The sequence below is a fragment of the Spea bombifrons genome, chromosome 3 (assembly GCF_027358695.1).
Source record: "Spea bombifrons isolate aSpeBom1 chromosome 3, aSpeBom1.2.pri, whole genome shotgun sequence".
In the NCBI taxonomy this organism is placed as follows: domain Eukaryota; kingdom Metazoa; phylum Chordata; class Amphibia; order Anura; family Pelobatidae; genus Spea; species Spea bombifrons.
This window is the reverse complement of record NC_071089.1, coordinates 26938384-26964800: the sequence shown is the minus strand read 5'-3', so window position 1 is coordinate 26964800 and position 26417 is coordinate 26938384. Positions and strand designations below refer to the sequence as shown.

Sequence of the window (26417 nt, the reverse complement as noted above, 5' to 3'; positions counted from 1 at the left end):
GTGGATAACAAAAATAGGGCAGAAATAAAACCATTTGTGCCTTTTACAGGCAGTCCGTATTTAAACAGCATTGATTCCGCTTTATACCCTTTATTCCCTACATTTTGCACAGTGCTATTACCAATTACTCAAAACTGGGGTTTATTCAGTAAAGTGGGGCTTTGCAGGAAAGCTATACATTTAAAATCCCTGATAGTATTATGTACAGACATGTATTATGAAGTGCCTGACCCTGTATAATGTATAGTTAAGGGATGCAGAGTGAAGATACAGAAAAATACATGACTGTTCCTTTAAGAAATATTTCTATGAACAATATATTGACAGGTATATCGTTAAGGTAATATCCAGTGGAGGGTCATTTTTATTGTTTATCTTAAGTATTAAGTATCATATAAAGGCTATGAGCCGAAAGACACTTAAACAGAAAAAAGTACCTATTAGCACAGCAATAAACAATGCAACACACTTATGGAAGAAAAATATTTTTAATTGACAATACATAGTTAATTCAAAACCGTTGTGTTGTGTATCGTATCCCTTTAACCCCTTAATGACAACGCCCGTACATGTACAGGCTCAAAATGCATTGTTTTCAATAGGTTTAGGGACCGCCCATTGTCCTTAAGGGGTTAATGCAGCAGCTTTTCCATAATTTGCATCTTGGGTATTCCAAACACAACAAAGAAACAGATTTCTCCAAGGTTCTTTCACGTGAACTATGTATAATTTAATCATCTACATTAAAGGTTTGTATAATATGATGTGGACGTCACTATAGACCTAGGATGGGCAATACTTTAGCAACTGAGGCCGCATGTGATATTTATCAATAACTGAAGGCTGCAGGTTAATATCCAGCCTGGGGTGACCCTTCAGTTAGCATAATAGCCGTGTAGTCATCACTGGAGCCGGACATTGGAAATGTTACGTTCAATATTTTACTGATTGTTTGACTATCCATTGTAATGCTTCATGGTCGTTAAGAAATGAATGTTATATAAAAAGTTGCTTGGTACTTTTTCTTTTCCCCTCAAATAGTCTATAGCTGTACATGATATCATAGAAGAAAATAAAGTACTTTATGAAACATAGGACACAGTTATTCAGATTTGTATTAAAGTGCATTATTAATACCATAGTAAACTGCATTCTAGAATGTAGCATTTTTAAGCAGTTAAAAAACAGGATGTTTCTTTCCAGTTCTGTTATGGAGAAAGAGACAAAATGTGCCTTAATTCGTTCACAAAAGGCTCACACATTGTGTTTGTTATGTGTCCATCAAATAAAAAGGTCATAGAATGGCATCAAGTCAGGCGTTAACCCAGTCTCTTCCTTAATTTAAAAAAGTTTCGAGTGGTTATTAAATGTTCCTTGATTATTATTATTTTTTTTTTAAGTAACGAGGAAGCCAGAGACCTTCAAAATAAACAATTTAACTAAAACTTAAGACTGATTGATCTGTGAGTCTAACTGGAAGATATCTACTGTTCGTAAAACCGTTGTTAGCACTTTGAAGAGATCTTACTGATCGGGATCATAGCTCAGGATTGGGCCAAGCCATTTTTCCACTTCTCCCACCGGCATATTTTTTCTACAAGAATAATCTTCAACCTGGAAAATGGCATAAAGAAAAAAAATGAGTACACGTTATCCTGCAGACAGACGTACCATAAACGGCTCTCTTACAACGCGCTTAACCTTTTGAGTACCAGGGTAATTTTTAGTACTGTGGCCCATGGAAGGCAGGCCAATTTTCATAGTTTTGCTATAGTTCTATTTAGGCGAATTCATGCCTCCTGTAGTACATGGTGAACGTTTTCAGCACAATTCTCTCATACATGTCAATAAGCATACCTGATCTTTTGAAATTTTTCCAACAGCAAAATATTTGGACTTCGGGTTTGAAAATAATAAACCAGAGACTGCAGCTGCAGGGGTCATAGCCAAGGATTCTGTAAGCTTGATTCCTATTGGAGAAAAGAGAAATAACAGGAATAGAAGTATTAAACTGTACATTGGATTTTTTTCAATGACCTGACTAGGACGTAAGCGCTAATAAAATACAAGTGTGCCACTATCAGTCCTCATCTATTTCAAGTATCTATTTTATTACCAATTAGAAATGGGGAAACTGTGTATCCTTAGAAAAAGCTTAGGATTTCTCTCTCATATTTCCTTTTACAATTTCATAGCAGCAAACGGGAAGCAGAGCTACAGACTTCATGGAAGCAGCCATGGCGGTCATGCTATCGTATTAAATTCACCGCTGGAAACAAGCAAAGTCTTAATGCCAGAGTTGAAGTAAGGCAGCTTTTCACAAAAATACCTGTTTCTTCCTCAATGTTCCCCAGTTTCCACATGGTAATTTTCTCTGTGTGGTCGGGCTGGCTGGGGTACCCAGGTGCTGGCCGGATGCCTTCATAGCGTATCTTGCGAAGATCAGCCACATCAAGCGCCTCGTCAGTACAGTAGCCCCACAGCTCCTTCCGTACTTGCTCATGGAGCTCCTCCGCGAATGCCTTAAGTAATGATTGCCGTAAGTAAAAATGATTATTGGTGTTATCCTTATCTTTCTACCTATATTAAATTGGATATATTTAATTACTGAACTCCTGCATTTTACAGATCTTTACACTAGAAAGGATACTGGTTAGATAATGTGGTTGCCGATCTCAACTTCCCTGAGGCGAACATTTGAACTAAGTAACTAAACAAAAATACACACAAAACACAATATGCAGTTTTCATTAATGACTTTATAAAGCTGTAGATTACATTGTATGAAGAGTAGTGTACAGATTCTGAATGAATAGGTTTTCTTGTCTTGTGCAGATGTGTCCTGCATGCAGAATTTTTTTTACCCATAAATATCTAAGGTGAACTAAACATTTACTTTAATTAGCAGTATTTCTTCTCATTTGTATTGCATCCCATTAAGCCTAAACGCTGCCATTTAGCATAAATACAAGCATATGCTGGGACAGAATACTGGTACTAAACATGTTTATTTCCTAGATGACGCAAAAGGGTATTGTCCTAGATGACGCAAAAGGGATAAAACACACATTTTACCCACCATCAAGTATACCTTAAAAAAATGTATTGTAAAGTACCATGGCAAATTCTGTGTCCATTTTATGTGGGCAGAGGTGTAAAGAAAACTATGGCACACTCCAAGAATTGGAGTATTTGCATCACCACAGCAAGCCGGGCGCAAACCTCACCTCAGCTATTCGGTCTCCCAAAGCCTTGACCATGATACTGTTGTAGTCGTCTCCCTGTCTCTCGTAGGCTTTGCTTAGCTCTTCTACTCCAAAGCAGGCTACGGCAAAAATACCCAAGTAGTCGCGAACCCCAGAATCCCTTGGGGCAATGAAGTCAGACAGGCAGTAGTACGGGTCTGTAGAGGCAGAGTCCTTTTCCGCCTAAAATTCAGAAAACAAAGTATTAATGGAATTAGTTAATATAGGTTTAGTTGAGAAAACCTCCAGTGTGAGTCTGCTGCCTGCATCACAGAATGCTGGAGGTCAGAGGTGTGCAGTCAACTTTACATTAATGTTCTGCCTCAGCAGGGATTGTAATGTAACCTTCTATCCATGATGCCCTAAACGGAAGCAAATCACACCCAGGGTTTAAAACATGAAATGCGAAGGACAGTAGTCTCTCACCTGTTGCCGCAGGCCATAAAAAGTAGCAATAGGTTCTGAGGACTGCACAGAATCTTCTTCCGCAAACAACAGAATATCATCTTGCACACTCTGTGCTGGCCAAATGCCAACAATTCCACGGGCCTCAAACTTCTGCTGGCTAATCAGAACCTGTAGCAACCGTTGAGCATCATCATAAACTCTCTTTGCTTCTTCCCCTATAAAAGAAATAAACAACAAAATAAAGGGTTACACGGTGTTTTTAGGAGAAGAAAACACAAATAAAACAAAACCTAACCAGCCCATAGTGGGGCCCAGTACAGATTTAATGCCTGGGCCTCATGCCCCTGCCATGGTTCCACCCATTACTCTGCCTTAAGATCCTACCATAAGCACAACTTATAAGGGGCAAGCCAAGGGTTAGTGGCACCTGCTGCAGTATTTATTCAGGGTCCCCTATAACCAACAATCTTTCGACGAGCTGCACGCCAACGGCCTGTTTTGCTCCTTGATGCTTCATGCTTACACACATACTAAGACATACACACACTTACATACTTATCAACACTTGCAATCTACCTTTGTTGGCTCAGGAGGGGGTAGGCTGGTGTCAGCTCTTCTGCTTTCTCAAGGTCTTCACATGCTACGTCTGGGCTCTAGGAAATGATGCCATGTCCCGGCACTCAGACTCAGCGTGTTGGGCCTGAAGAAATGTGGCATGCAGTCTATCGGTATGCTCGGCCAAGGGGGCCTATTTTACAGCAGTATCTACCACTGTAGGACCACATCATTTATGTTACGTGACCCCGCTTGTACGCTCCAGTTACTGGGGGCCTGTTGGCAAGGGTTGTGAGAGTACACCAGTAATGGGCGCACCACCCTTATCACGGCCCCGACTCTATTAAAATCTTTTAAAGCTGCAGCAAACTTGGTGATTTGATAGCTCAGAACATGGTTTTCCTGAGATGTTGAACTGATGTAACATTTTGCAACCACAAAATTGTCTTTGGAGCTCAATTCACAGAAAGCACTAGTGACCATAATGAAGAATACATATGTTTGGACATTAATGTGACATTTAATATCCTTCACTAATTCTTCAATTTCAATTTCAATATCTGATCAGACACATCAGGGTTATTCGCTAAAGTTTGGAGGAATGTTGCAGGTTTAAGTAACCAACCCCAATTAAATCATCCTGCATGATACACCGTATATTGCATAAAAGGTAAATCAGTGAGCTTGCTAAATCCTCTTTTAAATTGAATTATGCATTATGGAGGGCCAGCTTGGTGTTTTAGCAACCTCATTCAGAGCTGCCTAAAGCACTCACCGGGCAGAATGCTTACCATCGTGAGGTCACTTCATTGGTAGTAAGCAAGCATTTTTTCACTAAACTAGTAAAAAAAACTATAAACATTTAGAAAGAACTCTTACCCACTGATTTGTCGTTAAAGATTTTTGGAAATCCCCTGTTGGGGTATTTGCCTCTGAGTTGCCAAACATCAAAAAATGGTTTCCAATCAATATAGTTGCGCAGTTTCTCCAGATCGTAGTTTCTGAAGACTCTGGTTCCTGTAAACTTTGGTCGAACTAGGAAAGGAAAACCGAATATGAAGTAGTTAGGTGGATTTTTGCCACCAACACTGAAACAACTCAACTGCTGTAGTAAATACCAAACACAATTACATTTGTTAATTAGACTCAATGTTTGTGTTCGTAGGTGGAATACACTATAGACCACCACATAACAAGAAAATATAATATTCATTCAACAAGATCGGTAAAATTATTGAAGAAAAAAACAGAAAAACAAAAACAAAGACTTACACAGCAAGAAAAAAAAAGCCTTTTTCTGGATAATATTGCTGTATGCGCAGCAGTAATTACATGCACCAACACCAAATACATTCTATTTTAAATCGAACATTATTTTTCTTACTTGCTGTATCGTTATAGAGCACACAACTCCCAAACCTATACAACACAGTACTGGGAAGTGTTTTTTTTTTTTTTTTTTTGTAACAATTCTTTCAAAATATTTTTCTACAGCAAATCAAATTGGAAAAAAAATAAAAATACCTGGAGCGGGGTGAGAATGCCAATCAATGTGGAATCCTTGACTTCTCGCCTTTTGTAAAGTTAAAGATTTTCTTTCCTAATTTAGAAATGACTGCAGTTATTAAAAGTTAATTTCACATATTGTCAGAAAAGATGACTTTGGACATGGAATTATTCCTGTGCTATACCTTTCGCTATAAACAAAAGCTGGCACGATACTACTCCATTAATGCTGCCACCAAAGAATCCCGAAGCAACTTTCATGACTGCCGTTTAAAATTATTTTAAATGGAAGTAGTTCACGAACACATGTGCAGCACACAGTTGCTTTGGAGTGGTGATCTGGCACGATGGCATGGGTCAGCTACCTTTTACTACTACTACTACTTTACTACCCTTTGAATATGCAGGCTGGATACACGCAGTGTGTGTGTAAGAGCATTTAGTGCACATATATCATTTATCAGCCACTGGCCCTAATGTTCCATGGCCCATTTAAATTCCCCAATCTAGGCCCTGGTGGTGACCCACTCAAACTCTATCTATGCTCATAATTATGCAAATAAAACAAGTACAAAGGGCTAAATGCGAATTTGTGGAATTGTTCCACTGGTTGCTATGTGATAGCAGCACTTTGCTAAAGAACGGCTCTTTCTGCAGGACTGTATAAGGTTCTCACCATTACAATACTAGCAACTGCCTACGGGTCTGACCTTGGGAGAGGAAAGTATCAGGACAGCCTAACATCTTAGGACAATTATAGAGAAAAATCTTAATAGATGAAATCTTAGTGCCAGGTAATTGTAAAAGTACACAGCCTTACCTTTAGGGTTTCATAATGTTCTTGGCGAATATCTTCATATTCCTCTATTATTTCTTCTAAAAAGTCCTCCCGGGAATTTTCATCGAGAAGCTGAGAGCACTAAATAAAATTGCATTAACAAGTGGTAAATTAAATGCTTTATAGCAAACACAATGACTTTAATTTCCCAGTGCTTTCCATGACAGTTGCTGCTGTATGTTGCATACTTACAACCACCACGCTTTTGGATGCATCCAACACATGAATTACTGGGGAACTGTAGCGGGGTGCAATTTTCACTGCTGTATGTGTCCTAGGAAAGAGACCCGCGGCAGGAATTATGACAAACGGTAGTTTAGAACAGTCTTAAATTCTCATCACAGTTTCTGAATAGGTAGAATTTCTCATAATGCATCAATAAATTGTCTTCCAATATTGTATAGATATATAGATAGATATTTGTTTTTTTATTACTTGTTTTCTTGGGTAGGCATGAAACTTTATTACTATGCAATGTGCTATTAGTTTGTACCACGTACCGAGACGTTGTGGCTCCACCAATTAGAAGAGGGATCTTAATTGAAAGCCGTTCCATTTCTTTGGCAACGAAAATCATTTCATCCAGAGAAGGAGTGATTAAACCAGACAGGCCAATTATGTCTACAAAAGGTCAAACACAGAGCTACAATTCTTCATGCATACGAAACCAAATATTTTAATTGCTTTAAACTGCTTTGGTTGTCTAATTATTTGTTGGTCCTAGAGTATAATGCATGTAATTTTAAATTTAATCCTGCAGAATATATGCGTTTTGCCCTGGTCGAACACATCTCCCTGCACGCCATATACTTAAAATAGAGTCAGGCTCAGCAAATCCTGTGCATGCGTGGAAAGCGTTCCCATCCATGTCTACGGGCATGCTTTGTGGTCACCGACCGGCTGCTTCAAGCAGCCAATTGGTGGCAACAAATGTTGGACTACAGAGTAGGAGGGCTGCTACAATTTCTAGGTCAGGCATTTAAAAAAATGCATATTAACTACTTACAGAGTACTTATGCATTCTTCGTAAATAGGTTTGTCAGGGACATTAAACTGTCCATTTACGGCAAACAAAACAAAAAAAAGTTTTCAACAAGGGTTGAGCTTGATGGACATGTCTTTTCTCAACCTAAACTGCTATAAACTAAGCAAACTTTCTTTTATTGTAATCCTGATAAACTTTCTGTAAGGGGTCATAGAATGGGGGTTATAATATTTGACAATGCTGTGTTTTGTTTAGTTTTTTTGTGAGAGGAGGATAGTACACAGTGTTTCACTCACCAGCTTTGTTTTCAATCGCAGATTTGAGTATTTTATCACAGGGGGTCATTACGCCCAGATCAATAACCCTAGAACGAAAGGGTGGAAAGAGAACTAGAAACTACACCAAAGGCAAATCATGTCATAAAGAAGCGCACACACATTTGTATATTATAAATCAGCCATTTATCACATCTGGACTCCATTTGTTAAAACTCACAACAGGCTAAATATACCAGTTTTGGCAGCACAGGAACAGAACTGGCTCCATCACAATGTGCAAGCATTTTAAGAAGGAAAACTCAGTTGCACAGGAGAAGACTCCCACTGCTATTCTGCTATATACTGCTAGGCAGTTTAGGTGTTAACTGTATCAAACCTGTTTTTATGACTATCACACACACTACAATTATCACACACACACACAGAGCTAAAGATGAGCATGTGTGCATGAGAATGACAACACCAACCTGAAATTATTGCATCCCAGCACCACCCCCACTATATTTTTGCCAATATCGTGGACATCTCCTTTAACCGTTGCCAGTACAATGGTGCCTTGATATGGATTCTATGCCAAGGAAAAACAATAACAGACTTAATTAGTGACTATTATCAGATCTGTTGTGAGAGGAATGAATCAGCTATTCATCATTCATGCTAAAGAACATATGCCTTTGACCAGCTCATTTCATTCAGCTAAAAATCAACTGGGCAAGATGTTATCCCCAGTACATTAGTAATCAGTATTGAAAACGGGGGCTCGCGTGCTTACATCCTCTTCCATGCTGCCAGACAAGGCTCTCATTTCTTCTCTTTCTTTCTCCATAAATGGAATGAGGTGACCAACAGACTTTTTCATAACCCGGGCAGACTTGATAACCTGTATGCACCAGAAGAGAAAACAGATCATAACATTTGACAAACACACTAATGTGCCGACCGGAAATAAAGGTTTCTACACAGTACCTGAGGTAAGAACATCTTCCCAGCACCAAACAGTTCGCCAACCACTTTCATTCCGTTCATGAGAGGCCCCTCAATAATATGGAGAGGTCGCTTATATTTTTCTTTGTTTAATCTTGCTTCCTCTGTATCTTCTATGACATATTTTTCAATGCCCTGAACATAAGTTAAGGTTAGTTTAACGCAAAAGCCCAATTCAACACCCTCCCTACTAGCACAGGCATATGGGGACACCACAGTCTGCCTCCATGCAATCTGTCTGCTAAAAAGGTACAAAGTGTATTTTTTTTCTCACATGACATTTGGAAAGAGTACTGGTCTACTTTTGGCTACCATGTTTACAGAGTGCGGTCATGAAACAGAGATAAGGAACTCCTATGTTGGCGTACCTACCTTGACAAGTGCATATTCTAGTCGCTCCTCTACAGAGCCATTTCTCCACTCATCAGACTGGATCACTTTTTTGCCCCCTTTAGCCTTGGTCTGTATAAGATGGACACATATCATGAACAGTCTTAAAAGCCCGAATATTTTTAACATTTTCAATGTACACAAGTTAGATGTGCGCTGTAATACCTGGGCATATTTCAGAAGCTTTTCAGTGGCTTCTGGATCTTTGTTCCATATGAGATCTTCGCAAAGCTGAAGAAGCTCTTTGTCAATATCGTCATACACTGGCAGGTTTCCAGCGTTCACAATGCCCATGTCCATGCCGATCTAAAACAAACAAGGTTGTTATTAGGCTAAAATAAGCTAAAGGTTATATTACACATAACACAAAGAAAGAGTTCAATAAAACTGCATGTAAACAACATTTGGTAAATCTGGCAGAACACTCATGAAATAAAGCAATGGAAGTTTTATGTTCAAGAACATTCAAAAACAACCAATATATTAATAGATAAAAACTGAGCACCAGAGACAACTCAGAGGAACAGTTTCTAACATACAGATACCTCGTACCTAGAAATTTGTCTTAATAGACAGATTTTTTTCCCTCCAGTGACCTGTGCCTTTGTAAAAGTTGTGTTTTACCACATACTATTGCATATCATACTTAATATCTTGCTTGGGCAGCATATGTTGTTTGCTATTAGTGTGGCTTAATGGTCAATTTGGTTGAACAATAACTTAACAGCATTACATACCTTGATGGCATGGTAAAGAAAGACTCCATGCATTGCTTCTCTAATGACTTCCATCCCACGAAATGAGAAAGAAAGGTTGGAGAGTCCCCCGCTGATCTTGGCTCCTTTTAGAGTAGACTAGCAACCAGAACGTAAGTTATCATATAGTCAAATTGTAACATATAAGCGTTTTACTCTAGAGAAGTTAATGGCAGACTCTAAAATAAGTTTGCACATTGATCTGAAACCCATTGATATAAAAATAAATGATAAATACTTAAACTCACCTTTATTATCTTGGTTGCTTCAATAAAGTTTATAGCATATATGTCATGCTCCTCCATACCCGTTCCAATTGTTAAAATGTTAGGGTCAAAAATGATGTCATTGGGGTTAAAGTTCAACTTTTCCACCAAAAGATTATATGCTCTTGTGCACACGCTGACCTTTGTCTCTGTATCTGTGGCCTGTTCACAAAAAAATAAATGGAATAAGTTGCATACAGTGATCTACTATACTTATACAGACAGCCCATAGACTTAATATGGATGGAAAGGTGCTCTATATTTTATTTAAACAAAAACCTGTGTCAGTCAGGCAATCTTCTCTTCCCCAACCCACATCAAATTGTCCCAAGAGGTCAAGTGTTATGTTAGCTCCACAATCTTTCCCAGTATATTGGGATAGAAAATCCAACCTGACAGCAAATTTTATTTATTGTGGGTTAGTATATATTCACAATTTTTGCTTTTAATTGTAACATCCATGCTTTGTGCATTCATGAAAGGATAAGTCACATTCAGGATTCCAGCAAATAAAACTAAATACTAGTTGGTAAAACTATTATATATTTTCTTGATCCCATGAAATGTATTAGAAGATAACAACAGTTCCGAAACAGAGTTTACAAGAACCTTACCTGTCCTACTTCATCAAAAGCCATGATGACCACGGCAGCGCCAAACTGCTTTATTTTCCTTGCCTTAGCCAAAAAGTCTTCTTCGCCTTCTTTCAGGCTGATACTGTTTACAATACATTTTCCCTGGCAGCACTTCAATCCTGCTTCAATCACTTCAAAATTTGAGGAGTCGATGCACAATGGCACCTGTCAGAAAAGGAATGTTCAAATACTTGGTGAGAAAAAGGAATATAATGGCCATTACATAGTTAATCAAAAGCAAATCATATTAAACACACATAAACCAAAGCCCCTAGCTAAAAAAGTTCACCAATATTACTACAACTCTATAACTTTAGAAGTAAGCCCACCTTGGAAATGTCGGGTTCAGATGCTATAAAGTTGCAAAACCTGGCCATGGCAATAGGCCCGTCCAACATCCCGTCATCCATATTGATATCCAGAACCTGAGCTCCCATCTCTACCTGAGCCTTGGCAATCGACAGAGCTTCCTGTTTGAGGGAGATTGGGGTTTAGATTAAGAAAAATTGTACCTTCACACTGGAATAAATCAATTTTAACAACCTAACAATGAGTACATTGTACAATATACACCGTTCACCACAGATATTTTACTAAAGTTTACATCTCTCTTCACCTAATGTATCGGTTTGTCTTAGTCTGTCAATTCTCGTCTTGTCATATCCATTGAATATATGTATTGTATTAAGTGCTGCCTAAATTGTTGGCGCTATATAAATAAGATTATAATAATAATAATAATACTACAGAAGCTACAAATGTCATATTTCTGGGTTTCTCTCAATGGTGTGAATTTTAACATAAGTACATTTTAAAGCTACTACAGGCTACACATTCTTAAGCTAGTATAGGTATGTCCCATGTCAAGCTTTATCTAGCTAAGAAAGGAATGCAAAAAAATACCTCATAATTCCCTGCCATGATGAGTTTGGCAAATCTTCTTGATCCCGCCACGTTACATCGTTCACCAATATTCACAAAGTTAGTGTAAGGGCCAATCCTGAACGGTTCTAGACCTTTATTCAAAAGAAACGAGGCAAAGCTTTTAATTATTCATATACACAGCTAGGGGTAAACAGAATCCTTCAGCATATGCACTGGATAACCCGTGTGAAAGACGTGTAAGAACACTTTGCCTTACTGCTCGGTCAAATGTGCACATGTTTCATTTGTGTAAACAATACACAGGAAAGCCACAACTTCAACAAAGAATTGAAGAGTGTAAAAAAAAAAAAAAAGGTCTCTAATTTTCTTACCAGATAGTAACATGTAACCATCAAACACAGATGCTGGGGGAACTCGAGGCTTACAATGCTTGACGGCTTCTGCAATCTCTCTGTTGAGAGAGAGAGAAAAAGATAAAGGGAATTTAATATACATAAACATGACAAAAGATCCCAGCAAATCAAAAACTATTAACAAACAAAAAGTAATGTAGTTATATTAAATAATCGAACTCAGGTGGTTTCAGGTACCTTATATATCAGGAATATAGAAACATAATGAATTCTGCTTTTTATAATGAATATCTAAGTATTTTAAGTTGCATCAGAGATCCACAATTGTCTACCATCTGTAATGCTGGAACTAGACCAAGGTACAATTCCATTTGAATGGATTTAGTAAGAAGTTCAAATTAATTAGTTACTTACAAAGAACTATCGTTTTTTTGGATTTTTTTTTTTTTTTTTTTACATGCTAAGGGCTGCAAAACAATGGACTTGAAGCAAGCTAAGGCCCATACAAGGAGCCTTAAGGACCACACCAGGCCTGTAAAGACAGACGGCATTTCAATTTGTAACCTGTTTGCAAGCAACTAGAACCTGTAGGTCATCCACTATGACATGCTTGGTTTACCCCCCCCCCCGGGGGAGGGGGGGGTAGATAAATATAACAGCCTTCCATGAGAAATGGTAGAGACTAATACAGTGAAGGGTTTTAAGCATGAATGGGATAGGCAGAAAGATATCCAGAATCTAAGAAAAGACCAAGGACTGATTAAGATCCGAGTCTTTACATCAGGGAAAACTGGGCAGATTAAATGAACCGAATTGTTCTTATCTACCGTCAAATCCTATGTTTTCGTGTTCATTACTCTGGGAGCTGCATCGTTTACCTGATGTGTGCCGGGGTGGTCCCACAACAACCTCCAACAATATTCACCAACCCGTCCAATGCAAAATCCTGCAAGAAGAGAAACACTTATTATAAATCCTTGGGTACAAAGACTTTGGTGGGGATATGCAAGTGGGTATTGTAACTTCGAGTTAATCGAACAGACATATTCCACCTCACAATTATCTCATAATTTACACTTAACACTGTCATCGTGTATAGCTGCACAGAGTAAAAAACATTTAGAGCAATGGCATGTTTTTAAACCACCTTTCAAAATGGACACTGCCCGGCATGTTTCTACATGAACATTTAACAGATTGAGTCTAGTATAAGTGGTAGGCGCCATGTCCATTGAGTTCCAATACATGTATTACGCGGTTACGTACGATATGGCGGTTTCATAAAAACTGCAGGGCCAGTTACCTTTATATGCGTGGCAGTGACTTCTGGAGTTTCATCGTATCCACCAAACGTGTTAGGAAGACCTGTAGGATAAATAAAAAACTTAAATCAACCAAAGGTAGTGTTGCCTTTTACTCTCAGAAACAACATACACCTACTACTTTAAATCATAAAAATGATTTTAACTCGTGGCATATGCTTTCATGTGTAACCAAGAGAGGGCATGTACTACCAAAGTACATAAAAGGTTACTATAACTACGTAAACATAGTTCTACAAAACATTTTACCTGCATTTGGGTAACAGATGATATAGGATGTCGTACATTTCCCAATGGCTTCAATGAAAGGCCTCATTTCAACAGCTCCCAAGGCGCAGTTCAAGCCTATGCTGAAAAATCACATGAAAACTGTTAGCTGTGGATGTGCTGTAAGCATCAGTGTATGTCTTCATGGTGTAAATGGGCTGGTTGGGAAGATCAGAGATCTCTCTTATAACCGGCCCATTGAGGAGCAGCAAATCAGGCTGCCAGGACTCTCAAAAGGATGATTGCCCCAGATGTCTAGGCCAGAATACGGCGCTGATGGGAGATGTGTACACAGGAGCTCCAGTGCTGAACACATTTCCATTGAGGTCCCCCTATAGGCATTTGGTGCCATCATTGATTGTAATGGGAGATCTTTCCTGTCATAAAGCGGCTAGAAAATTAGGTTTCAGCTCTAGAGATGCTGTGTTTTAGTTTTCAAAGTAGGTTATTAAGCACTCATGTCTGGTGAGATAGTAAACCGTCCCTTTAACTTCCCATACACTCGACAGGTATCAACGGCTGACAAATGTGGAATGCACACATACATGTTTTACTTTCGGATCTGCGCCCTTCAACACGTCAGTAATAAATCAACCAGCAAAAAGTGACATCAGGATTCCTCAAGCATCTCTAAATTTCTACAACCAATCACTCCAGTAAAAGTGCGTAAGTCAGCTACATATTAGAGGAGTAGTGCGCACAAAAGAGCCAAGTCCACTTCTTTTAGAAGCAGTGTACCATTTATAGATACAGTATGCATTTCCTTTAACACTTTTTAAGCAAACAAAGCAATCCCACCACACCTAATATTGTGAACAGAGAGGCAGCTCTCTAGGTGCCACTGAACTTCAACTCTCATAGTTGTCAGCCATCCTGCTTGTAACTTTAATGTATACATTATTTTTACAACAGTATGTAACCAAGTGTTCTGTATGTGCTCAGCCAGTATTACTGTAAGAGATACAGTCTCTGCATCAAGACACTGGCTAAGGTTTTTCATAAGTCTGCACATTTTACAGAAAAGTATTTACCATATTCGCTTGATTATAAGATGACTCCCCAAACTTAGGATCTTATCATGGCACGGCTACGGGAGATCTTTCTGCATTATGCCCAGCACAACTCACATGGCCTGCGCCTACGTGTGTCCGTATATTGGCTGGCAAGTCTTTACAAGCGTGCGAGTTTGGGGGATATAGTAGATGGCAGGAGTGCTATAGAAGAAGATTGGCAGCAAGGCTCTGACGTCTGAATAAAAGACGACCTTGATTATAACATGAGGTCATTTTCTTCAGTCTTATAATCGAACAAATACAGTATTTATGCAATGTAAAAGACAAATGCACTATTGTTAATACATTAGTTAATATAGGAGTCCACGGTCTACGTTGTCTATTTACTTTAATACGTACCACATTGGCTCGGCATGGGAGACGCTAATCACAAACGCTTCTCCAGTTTGGCCAGAAAGAGTTCGACCGCTTTTATCAACAATAGTTCCTGAAATCTACAAATGGTATGAGAAGAAAAAAAATAGATGAAACTTTGAGAGGGTCATGCTGTTCCAAGTATATACGTATTACATATCATAAGTAGGGCTGCAACTAACGATTATTTTCATAATCAATTAGTTGGCCGATTATTTGTTCGATTAATCAATGAATCGGATAAAAAAAAATTTCATTTATTTTAAATAATTTAACCCCTTAATGACAAAGCCCGTACATGTAAGGGCTCAAAATGCATTGTTTTCAATGGGTTTAGGGACCGCCCATTGTCCTTAAGGGGTTAATAAAGTAACGTAGGATGTAAAAAACAAACAGCAGAATAAAAAAAACTTTGATAAAACTTTATTTCCCAACCTGCCCCCCCCCCCAGTTACGCACATTTGAGCCCAGGCTTGCCACACTGCCTCCCAGATATGCCACATACCCCCAGATATGCCACTCCGCTCCCCACATATGCCTTATATACCCTATATGCATTATACCCCCAGATTTGTCACTCCATCTTCCCCAGGTATGCCGTATACCCCCCTGATATCCCATAGTGCACTCATATTTGCAGACTCTTAAATAAATACAGGGTTAATCTTCAGTGCCCCCAGGATTTAGATTCCCCTCAGTTTGCCCCCCTTTACCTCTAACTGCACCTTAAGTTAACTTTATTTAATTAATTAAATTAACCCTCAGTCCTCAGCATTAAATTAACCCTGAAGAGAAGACCCAATTAACCATAACTGCCCCTAAATTAATCCTGAAGACCCCATCAACCACAACTGCCCCTAAATTAACCCTGAAGACCCCATCAACCACAACTGCCCCTAAATGAACCCTGAAGACCCCATCAACCACAACTGCCCCGAAATTAACCCTAAACACCCACTAACTATAACTGCCCCTAAATTAACCCTAAACACCCCATTAACTATAACTGCCCCTAACTTTCAGTAGCCCAAATATTAATCTTATACTCACCAGTTAGACGAGTTCTTGAGCCATTGGACGGTATAGGAAATGGGAGGGGCCAATCAACACTTTGGTCCCGGCCCTTTCTGGCTCCCTGTCCCTCCCTGCAGTCACTGCCGATAGGCCCCACCCCCTTCTCTCTGTCCCTCCTTGCAGCCAATCGGCAGTGAGTGCAGAGAGGGACTGGATGAAGGAAGTGGGTGGGCCAATCGGCAGTGACTGCAGGGAGGAACTGTAACTAGGAGCTGCTGCAACTAATCAATAATGAAATTCGTTGTCAACAATTTTCATTATCGATTATTATCGATTTTATCGATTAGTTGTTGCAGCCCTAATCATAAGTTCTAGTTACTTCTAGAACAGGGGCGTCCAACCTGCGGCCCTCCAGCTGTTGCAGGACTACATCTCCCATCCTCCTCAGCCAGCCCCTTAGCTGAAGGAGCATTATGGGACATGTAGTCCTGCAGCAGCTGGAGGGCCGCAGGTTGGACGCCCCTGTTCTAGAAAGATACTTATTGTATTTATTAACAGTTCTGGCGACCAACCAGCCTAAACTGAGTTAACATTAACTAAGAAAACCATATAGGAAGAATGACTTTGGAGATAAGTGTCACATCTGCACAATAATATCCAAGTTTTAGGTATAACTATGTATTTTGTTAAAAATGACTTACAAAAATAGGTCTGGCTTTGTATTCTTCTTCAAAGAGTTTCTGGATAGCAAACAGGGCCGCCTATGTATTTAAAGAAAAAGAAAAAAAAAAACATGATTATCCCATTCATAAAACTTCCATAAGTAGCGCGAGATAAAAGCAAAAATAACTTCTATGGAGACATTCACAAAACCAAATAAAACGTACGTGGTGTAGGTTAAAAAATAGGAAAGAACGGAAAAAATGGTAAAAACCCAAGATGAAGGGGCACATGTTACCATTCCAATCTCTACAGGGTTTAAGGGTTTTGTATAAAAATGGTTATTTCACTGAAACCCGGGCTGCCATCAGTGGGGTAACTCCAGGTATGGGCCGGTAATCCCGCGCAGTTCCGCAAGGCTGCCTTCTCACTGCTCCCTTACAGCGTCTCCTCTCTTACTCCGCCCAGGAGCAAAACTGAGTCACGTGATGTGATGTCACTTCCCGTGACTCCACCTTGTTCCTGGGCAGAGCAAGAGAAGAAATGCTGTGAGGGAGCAACTCGAGGGCAGCCTTGCGGGATATCTGCAGTTCAGGTAAGGAGGTGGGCTTAATTGGCCATAAATGCGGCGGGAGCGGAACACCCACATTGCGGGAGCAGGCGTGATTGGGCAAAAAAAATCAGCAGGAGCGGGATTAAAAAAGCAGTCCCACGCAGGGCTCTACTTTACATAACTTAAGCTCACAAAGAAAACTTGAATGCTATTCAACCAGTTATCAATGTTAAACTCAGTACCGTGCATATTAACAGATTCATTACATACATATATATATATATATATATATATATATATATATATATATATATATATATATATATATTAGGGCTGCAACTAACGATTATTTTCATAATCGATTAGTTGGCCGATTATTTTGTCAATTAATCGGATAAAAAAAATGAATGTAAATTTTTCATTTATTTAAAATAATTTAATAAACAAATGATGTTAAATACAAACAGCAGAATAAAAAAAAGCTTTGATAAAATGCATTTCTTGTCTTTATTTCCCAACCAGCCCCCCCAATTGATGCACATTTGAGCCCATGCTTGCCACGCTGCCTCCCAGACATGCCACGCTGCCTCCCACATATACCACTCCACGCTGCCTCCCACATATGCCACTCCAAGCTGCCTCCCACATATGCCACTCCACGCTGCCTCCCACATATACCACTCCACGCTGCCTCCCACATATGCCACTCCACATATACCACTTCACGCTGCCTCCCACATATACCACTCCACCCCCACATATGCCACTGTGCCTGATACGCCCTAATACGCCTTATACCCCCTGATACACCACTCCATCCTCCCCAGACACGCCACACTGCCTCCCAGACATGCCACGCTGCCCTCCCCACATATGCCACTTCACTCTACCCCCAGATATGCCTTATACATCCTGATACACCACTCCGTCCTCCCCAGACATGCCACACTGCCCTCCCCACATATGCCTTATATAATGTATATGCCTTATACCCCCAGATATGTCACTCTGTCCTCCCCAGATATGCCCGATATCTCATAGTCCCCTCATAGAGTCACAGACCCGTTCACAGCACACTGACACCATACTTTTATAAATAAGTACTGGGTTAATCTTCACGGCCCCCAGGATTTAGATTCCCTTTAGTCTGCCCCCCTTTATCTCTAACTGCACCTTAAGTTAACTTTATTAAATTAATCAAATTAACCCTCAGTCCTCATCATTAAATTAACCCTAAACACCCCATTAACCATAACTACCCCTAACTTAACTCTAAATACCCAATCAAAACAGCTACCCTAAATTAACCCTAAACACCCCATTAACCATAACTGGCCCTAAATTAACCCTAAACACCCCATTAACCACAGCATCCCCTAAATTAACCCTAAAGACCCTGTCAACCACAACAGCCCCTAAATTAACCCTAAACACACCATTAACCACAACTGCCTCAAATTAACCCCAAACACCCCATTAACCACAGCTGCTCCTAAATTAACCCTAAACACCCCATTAACCATAGCTGTCCCTAAATTAACCCTAAACACCCTATTAACCATAACTGCCCCTAAACACCCCATTAACCATAGCTGCCCCTAAACACCTCATTAACCATAGCTGCCCCTAAACACCCCATTAACCATAACTGCCCCTAAATTATCCCTAAACACCCCATTAACCATAACTGCCCCTAAATTAACCCCCACCTCCCCTAACTTTCAGTAGCCCAAATATTAATTTTATACTTACAGTTAGATGAGTGTCACAGCCATGTGGTTCTGGGAGAAGGAAGGGGCGGGGCCAGTTGTCACAGTGATTACAGGGAGGGACTGGTAAGTAGGAGCTGCTGCTGTGAGTCAGACTAAACTATTATATAATGAGAGGTATTTTTCAGAGCGTTTGCAACGAATTTCATTATCGATTATTATCGATTTTATCGATTAGTTGTTGCAGCCCTAATATATATATATATATATATATATATATATATATATATAGTTCCCATCACCTAGTGCGTATTTGTGGCAAAGAGACGATAGCAACACACAACATGGAGGATACATGTCAGTCCAAGCATCTTTTGTGAAAACTATTATTAATAGAATATTAGAATATCTTACCTTAGCATTAGCTGTATCAAATATAGTCTCTACCAGTAAAACATCAACTCCACCATCCAAAAGTCCTCTTGCTTGCTCTGTATAAGCTTCAACAAGCTCATCAAAAGCTGGAAACATAGAAACATTGTGTATGACCGATTATACGTACAACCCTACTAACTGTTATACCAACTGAATAGTGAGATTTAAATTGATATCATTGTCAAGTTTGCAGCAGCCATCTACCATTCCCCACTGTCAGCGTCTTTAAATCTTTTTTCCAATGTTTGAATCCTCCATTCTGCCAACAGTGATAGATAGTGGACCATCTACCCATTTTTTTTACCCATTCCAGGCATTGCAAAGACAGACATATTTCAGGGAGACATCCCACGGAGGTATATAGCCGACGCGGCTGAAGGTGGGACATAGGGTATCTAAAACCATTCAGAGGGCAAATATCATTCCTAAGAAGGTGAGTTTTAGAAAAGGAATACACTGCCATCTTTCCACATGTATGATCCAGCTCATACTCTGAAGACGACCTATAATTCAGCTGCTAAGCCCACTTAATAAGCAGGGCACTGGGATTCTATTGTCTGGAAGGATTTAGTATGAATTTGTTAATATTAATAAATTTATGTTCTGTCGATTTTATAGCCTACTCTAGACATTATGGACAATATTCTACAAATTGTCATTGACAATATATCAGAACCGTAGGACACCTACTAATATTTCTATAATCAGGTTTTTCCACAGAAGGAGAGACCGACAAGGTCTTGTTAGTCGGTCCCATGGCCCCAGCAACAAACCTCTTCACACCTAAGAGGGGAAAACAAGGACGTTAGCCACAAATTGTTAACAGAGCACTGAAGACACAGAAGCCTGTCCTGACAAGACTACCTTTCTTATGTAAAAGCAACCAGAGCTAATAAAACAACGCATCAAGGACGGCAAAGTATTTTACAGCAAAATCTTAACTTAAAATAACAAATCATGAGCTTGTTATACCATCCATGTTTTTTTTAAACTATACCTTTCCCATTTATTTCTTGTACATCGATAGAATATCATGCTCTATGTATTTTGTTACTCATGTATTTGTAGTCTTAGTTAATGTCATTTTTCATTTAAGTGCAAAACGTAAATTATACCGGTCTCTGACGTTACATCATCAGCGGCTCTTCTGGCTACTTCAGCGGACATCTTATTCAAGCGATATGCCTGGAAACAGAGGAACATCACTCGTGAAACATTTACTGCAGATCACATACAGAACTTCCCATTGAGACATAAAGACAGAAGTCTCACCGGACCTTTTCCCATAAGGATACTAAATCAATTTGTTTTTTGGAAAATAATGTATTTATTGATAATAGTTACTCTGCAAAATGTTTGAAGTCAAAATAAGGAAACAAATTTTATCATCGACCCAAGAATAGATATTTTAGTTCAGCTACTGTTTTGAAACATATTGTGACAAAGTATGACACGTGATGCAACTCTGACATGAATGCTGACCAGGTGTTCGAGAGCATAGTCTGCTTGCGCAACGCTGGTACTGCTGAATGTGTTGGTTTCCACGATATCTGCACCGCACAATAGATATTCCTGCGGAAAAAAAATATATATCTTTAAGCAAAATATTAACTTTTATTGCCCTGACCCTTCATTGATGTGAGAATGTACATTGAGATCTGAAAGCAATTAGGATTTGTTCTGCGTAAGATAAGCATGCATTACTTTGATCAAACACTCTCGCTTGCAGAAGATAAAGTATATCCCAGAATAAAAAAATAAAAACTCAAGCCGGCTAGAAGGAAATCTACCCCCTCCTGTACCAGAAGACTCAATCGTGCTGTGTTTCTTCCCTATAAGGAAGGCATTTAATTGATAATATAAGTTTCTTTCAGCCAGGGCTGGTCAAAAAAACTGCCAAGCATAAAATGTGTTCAGCAACAGAAAATCTGAAGCTGAGAAACGGAACGTCTTTTATATAACCATTATAACGCAAGCTCTATCACCTGGGGCTGCTAAGAATTACTATTTTTATTGTTGCACCGTAGACCGAGGATTCATAAGCATTTGTAGAACTTAACTGTAGACGTATGTAAAATGTTTGTTGTATGAAACTGCAAAATCATAAATTGTGAGTTTTATGTGAGCAAAGAACGTGGGTTTTTTTTTTTGTTAATGTCCTTCACTAGTAAGTGGGAGTATAGAGACTTTAAAAAATGAAAGGGAAGAACACGGTCTAATTATAACGTCTCCAGTAAATAGACAAAACAAGTATTGTTTTGAAAACTTATCATAAAAGCTAGAGGTTTATATAGAATTCTGTGTCTAACGGAACTTAGCCTGCATGAAGAACCTGCTGATGTACACTTTGATTCACTGTAGTATTTCCAGGTGAAAAATACACTTCTGCCAATTTACAACACGTGCCAGTAACTCCTGAACATTAACCCTGAAGCATATAGTATATCACAACGCACTACAAGGGAGATATGACATTTCCGCACTAACAGCTTAGTTTACTGGATATTCACACAAGCAGCAACAGAACACGGATCTTCTGAGGACACTCTTGGGTTGGTTGTGGATCTATAGGATTTTTGCAACAGTCGCAGGAAATCCAGACATTTAGTGAACATGGCTTTCTGCGGTACCTAATGTTCCTTAGCAGGTCAATCTTGTGTTTATTTTATTTATTTTCCCCCAACAAAATAAGCCTTTAGCAGTGCTATACTAGTATCCTCGAAAATCTCACAGTAATGTAAAAAAAAACCCTACCACTCAACCAAGGACATCATACCTTGTGGATTTTATAGATTATCTCCGGCTGAGTAATACTAAGCAGATCATTGTTTCCTTGTAAAGGTTTTGGATGATCTACAAATTCTTGCCCTCTGAAGCTTTCCTCGGACAGGCAATGTTGTTGGATCATAGTGCCCATCCCTCCATCCAAAACCATGATCTTCTCCCGCAGAATCAAATCCAGTTCTTCCTGTAGGCTCATTTTAGCCTCAGCTGAAAGGGGGAAAAAGTAATTTAATATGCTGTGATTGGTGATACTGTATGGAGCATTAAAGAATACTCTGTATGAGTGTGACTCGTATGATTTTTAAATCTTGCAGACTATTTCTGATATTATTTTTCTCCAATAGGGACATTCAGCCCATAAGTGTATTACAATTTAAAGTCACAACATTAACGAAAGTTAGAGATACTGCCCATATATATATATATATATATATATATATATATATATATATTGTGATAACTGTCCCCATAACCACATATTATATTGCTACTACCATGAAATGATATTGCTTTATGCTTGTTATATCTGTTTATTTCTCAACTTTGCAGTACTTGGGAAGGAAAACAGATTTGCCAATCATAACAAAGCTTTTTTCCAGCTATTTCCAACAATAAATACCTTTGTAATGCACCTATTGAATAATTCATCAAAATGAAACACATGCAGCGAGCATCGCATGGGGGTCTACCGAGACCCCATAGGGCACAGAATGCTCTCCCACTGATTTCAATCAAGCAGTCAAACGGTGGTGAGGATCTTTGGACCAAGGAGGAGGCAAGGAGCTGCAGCTTCTACCCAAGTCTTTTGTTCCCAATTATTAAAGAATGCCCATTAAAGTGCTCACAAAATACTTTTATATGCATGTTTGTTTGGTGACGCTTTCAGGGGCAGTGAATTGTTCCTCTAAGCCTAAAAAACACATTCAATACTATATTGAAAGGTCACATGAGGACAGCCTTGATCATTTTCAGTTGACCTCAATCCCCCACTTGGGAAAGTGCCTTTTGAAAGTGAAGTGTATTTCCGTGACACAAATAATCCTAGTATTAACATTCTTAAAGTAAACTGGTGCACTAAAAACCTTCAGGAAATAAACGGGATAGATTACTTAACTAAAAAGTAACCAGCAGTTTAAAATACCTCTTATTCCTGCGAGATAACACCAGTTCATCGAGCATGCATGAGATAGCAGATTCAAGAGCAGGTTAAAGGGTTACAGTCCTTGACACCCCACTATGGAAGAATGCATATTACAGTACGGAGTACTTTAACCCATTCATGACCGGACTGGTTTTTTTTTTACTTTTTCTGACAAGGGCTGTTTTAACATTCCTGCTGTCATTTTCTCATTTACTGTACCCACACAAATTATATACTGTTTTTCAGGACAATAAGGGCTTTTTTTAAAGTGAAAATTTGAAGAAGAAGAAGAAGAAGAAAAAAATCTTTCTGAATTTTATTTCAAAAATATTTTACTTATCCACAAAAGCTAATGCATAAATCTGCTAAATAGATTATAATATTTATCCAGATTTGCGTTATAATTTTTTTGATTTTCTGATTTCTGGCCAGCAGAAGGGCGCCATCATCTTGGTAAAGGTATGCTGCCTCCAATATGGAGAGCAATCACACGGCTCCCTGGTATCAAGGCATTTCAGCCACAGCGGCTAAGCTCTTTCCAGCAGCAAGGCACCGCTATATTTGAAAGGTATGCTGCCTTTATATATGGCGAATGTAATCACTCCAGAGAGCGATCACACTGGGCCCCTGCAGATTTTTTGTGATGTCAATTGACACTGTAGAAGTCTTGAATGTGTTTTATTTCTAAGCTTAAATGGATAGTTTACTGTCCTCAATAGCCTCACCAAACAAAACTTTTATATTGAATTACTTTGTGAGTAATTAAAGACTTGCCTTAAGTAGAAGCTACAGCTCCTTGCCTTCCTATGTGGTCTGACAACGGTTACCACGTATTGGCTGCTTGAAGCAGCCAATGAGTAGCAGGAGAATGCTCCCATTGAAATCAGTGGGGTCTCATTAGACCCTCCTAAACATGTTTGCCGAGCCAGGGCCGGAAGGGACAGGCAGTAAGTACATCACGTAAATGGAGATGTGTTTGGCTGAACACAGCAACTAGATGGGGGAGGGGGGAATACATATGTGGGATTCTGCAGAATCTGTAACATGCAGCAAAATTACTTTAAGCCAACAGACCCACATTTGGATAACAGAGGAAAAATAATTGAAATACGTTGTGCTCAAGTCACAGCAGTGTGTACCAATAATAATCATTATGCCTCTGGGCGCATACAGCGCTGCAGGACATGGCTCCTGTGATCAGCTGTCATGGGTGACAGAAGGGGACATATGGTATAGGGCCCCGCAGCATCTATACACGCGCTTCAATGCGTATCCTGCTTTGAAGCGATATAGAAATCACTAGCCCAATGTTTTAACAGAAGCCGGAGACCCCAAGTCAAAATGTTGGTGATACCAGCTATTGATTACTGTGGAAGAAACCATGTTAAATTTCCGTACACACAAAATATATATTTCTGCTCTTTTCTGAATCGACTGCTAAAAGCTGCGAAAGGGACAACCCCATCAACAGTGATTCGGCCCCAGGTCTTCACTCCTATGGAGTCTAGATTGGGTACCCAACGTTTGCTTGTATTCACATTCTAGTAACAAAACAATGTGACAATTCTATTTAATTATGAAAACACAGGTCCGACTGAAGAATTCCTAATTACATGAACAATTCTTCATTTACGAGAAATGCATCATCTGCGACATTCACATGAAACGCAAAGCGTGAACTTAGAAACTCAACCTTTGCCTATACAAGCTGGCTTGGAAGAGGAAAGTACATATGATAGCCGTGGCAGCTCACTATTCCCTACTCGGAAAAGTACAAGGGTCAAGATCAACTAAACATCTAGATAAGGTGGGGGGGAACCTAATAAATAAATAATGAAATGTATATACAGAATAGCAGTAGCCTGTGTGGGCTTTGTAACTGTGCATATGGAAAAACCATAATGGTAACAACAAGAAATTTGTTGGAAACCCTTACCATATATCGCCAACTAATCTGTGTACAATGAGCTTTAAATCATTCTGTAAGTCTGAATCTTATAGAAAGATCTGCAATGGAAGCGGCAGCAGTACAGCTCCAAACAGCATCACACAAGCCAAACCTCCAACGCCATCCAACACCAACGCCGTAACGTACTGCTAACCGCGGCGGGATTTCAACAGGCATTTTAACGGGTTACTCATTCTAGAACTTGGTCGCTATACTTCTAAACAGCAAAGGAATATTGTAACCCAACATCTATCTCAAAGACTGTAAGAGCTCCCCAGGGTCAAATTAAGTGATACATTACTTGCTATGCTCTGTTTGTCCATGGTAGAATGTGTAACAAACTAGTAACACAGTGTTTTGTGACGATTAAACTAATCATCCTGATCACTTTGTGGTGTGCTCTCTCCTTTGTATATAAACAAAAATGAAAAAGTAATAAACTTCACCAGGATGTAAGGGCGTATAGATTGGCAGCAGCGCCCGTGTCATCCGGACCATTTAACTGTCACTTTACACATTTTCTGACAGGCAACATATATATATGACTGGCCACCACCCTACAGGCAACAGTGGTAAGTGGGCATTGCCAGTAACAAAAGTGGCAACAAATGCCTCTGATAAAGAAATCCGAAGTGTAAAGTTCTCCATCTGCCATTTACATTCCATTAAAATAATTCAACATAGAATAATAAGCGTAATCACACAATAATAACAGCGTTATAAAACACAGTGACGTCACGCGTGTAAACTAGCCAGTGCAATGTGAGAGCTGTGAGGAGAGAGGCAGTGAGTGAACCGCACGGAGTTGGCAGAGTATCTGCGTACACCGCACGTGCCCAGTGGCACCGCACGCACACATATACACACGCATACACGGCTGGCATTACCCGGAGCGCCGGAGTGCTGCTGCTGGAAGGTGGGAGGCATGCTGCGGGCTCTGGCTGCACACACAGCGCGCAGGACACGCGGCACTAGACCGGGCAGGCAGCAGAGGTGCCGGAGCAGTGTGTAACTGGTTATGACACAAGTGCTTCCTGTGAACGGAATCCCACGGCGCATGCTCAGTAGCGCACC

The 26417-nt window shown here is 39.6% G+C and overlaps 1 protein-coding gene across 1 annotated transcript; it reads right to left on the bottom strand.

Moving 5' to 3' along the window:
• Nucleotides 1-469: 469 nt before the first annotated feature.
• On the bottom strand, nt 470-26364 carry MTR (5-methyltetrahydrofolate-homocysteine methyltransferase). The gene is made up of 33 exons (XM_053459270.1): nt 26231-26364; nt 22247-22461; nt 20953-21042; nt 20586-20655; nt 20161-20253; nt 19450-19556; nt 16815-16874; nt 15085-15179; nt 13655-13755; nt 13387-13448; nt 12962-13029; nt 12102-12181; nt 11749-11861; nt 11175-11315; nt 10825-11010; nt 10193-10372; nt 9927-10043; nt 9355-9495; nt 9172-9261; nt 8782-8934; nt 8588-8695; nt 8283-8383; nt 7834-7901; nt 7053-7173; nt 6745-6826; nt 6535-6633; nt 5733-5808; nt 5088-5243; nt 3672-3868; nt 3228-3428; nt 2330-2522; nt 1858-1970; nt 470-1614 (listed from the first exon to the last, which is right to left on the bottom strand). Exons 1-33 carry the CDS (start codon nt 26268-26270, stop codon nt 1525-1527), a joined length of 3807 nt encoding a protein of 1268 aa, XP_053315245.1. The 5' UTR covers nt 26271-26364; the 3' UTR covers nt 470-1524.
• Nucleotides 26365-26417: the final 53 nt, after the last annotated feature.

What these genes read in the sequence shown, in the direction of transcription:
- MTR (XM_053459270.1), bottom strand. Translation starts at nt 26,270, where the DNA reads ATGCCTCCCACCTTCCAGCAGCAGCACTCCGGCGCTCCGG. An exon ending in TGGTTACATGTTACTATCTG is followed by an intron (nt 11,862 to 12,101) that starts GTAAGAAAATTA and finishes TTTTGAATAAAG; the next exon opens with GTCTAGAACCGTTCAGGATT. An exon ending in AGCTTCTGAAATATGCCCAG is followed by an intron (nt 9,262 to 9,354) that starts GTATTACAGCGC and finishes CATCTTATACAG; the next exon opens with ACCAAGGCTAAAGGGGGCAA.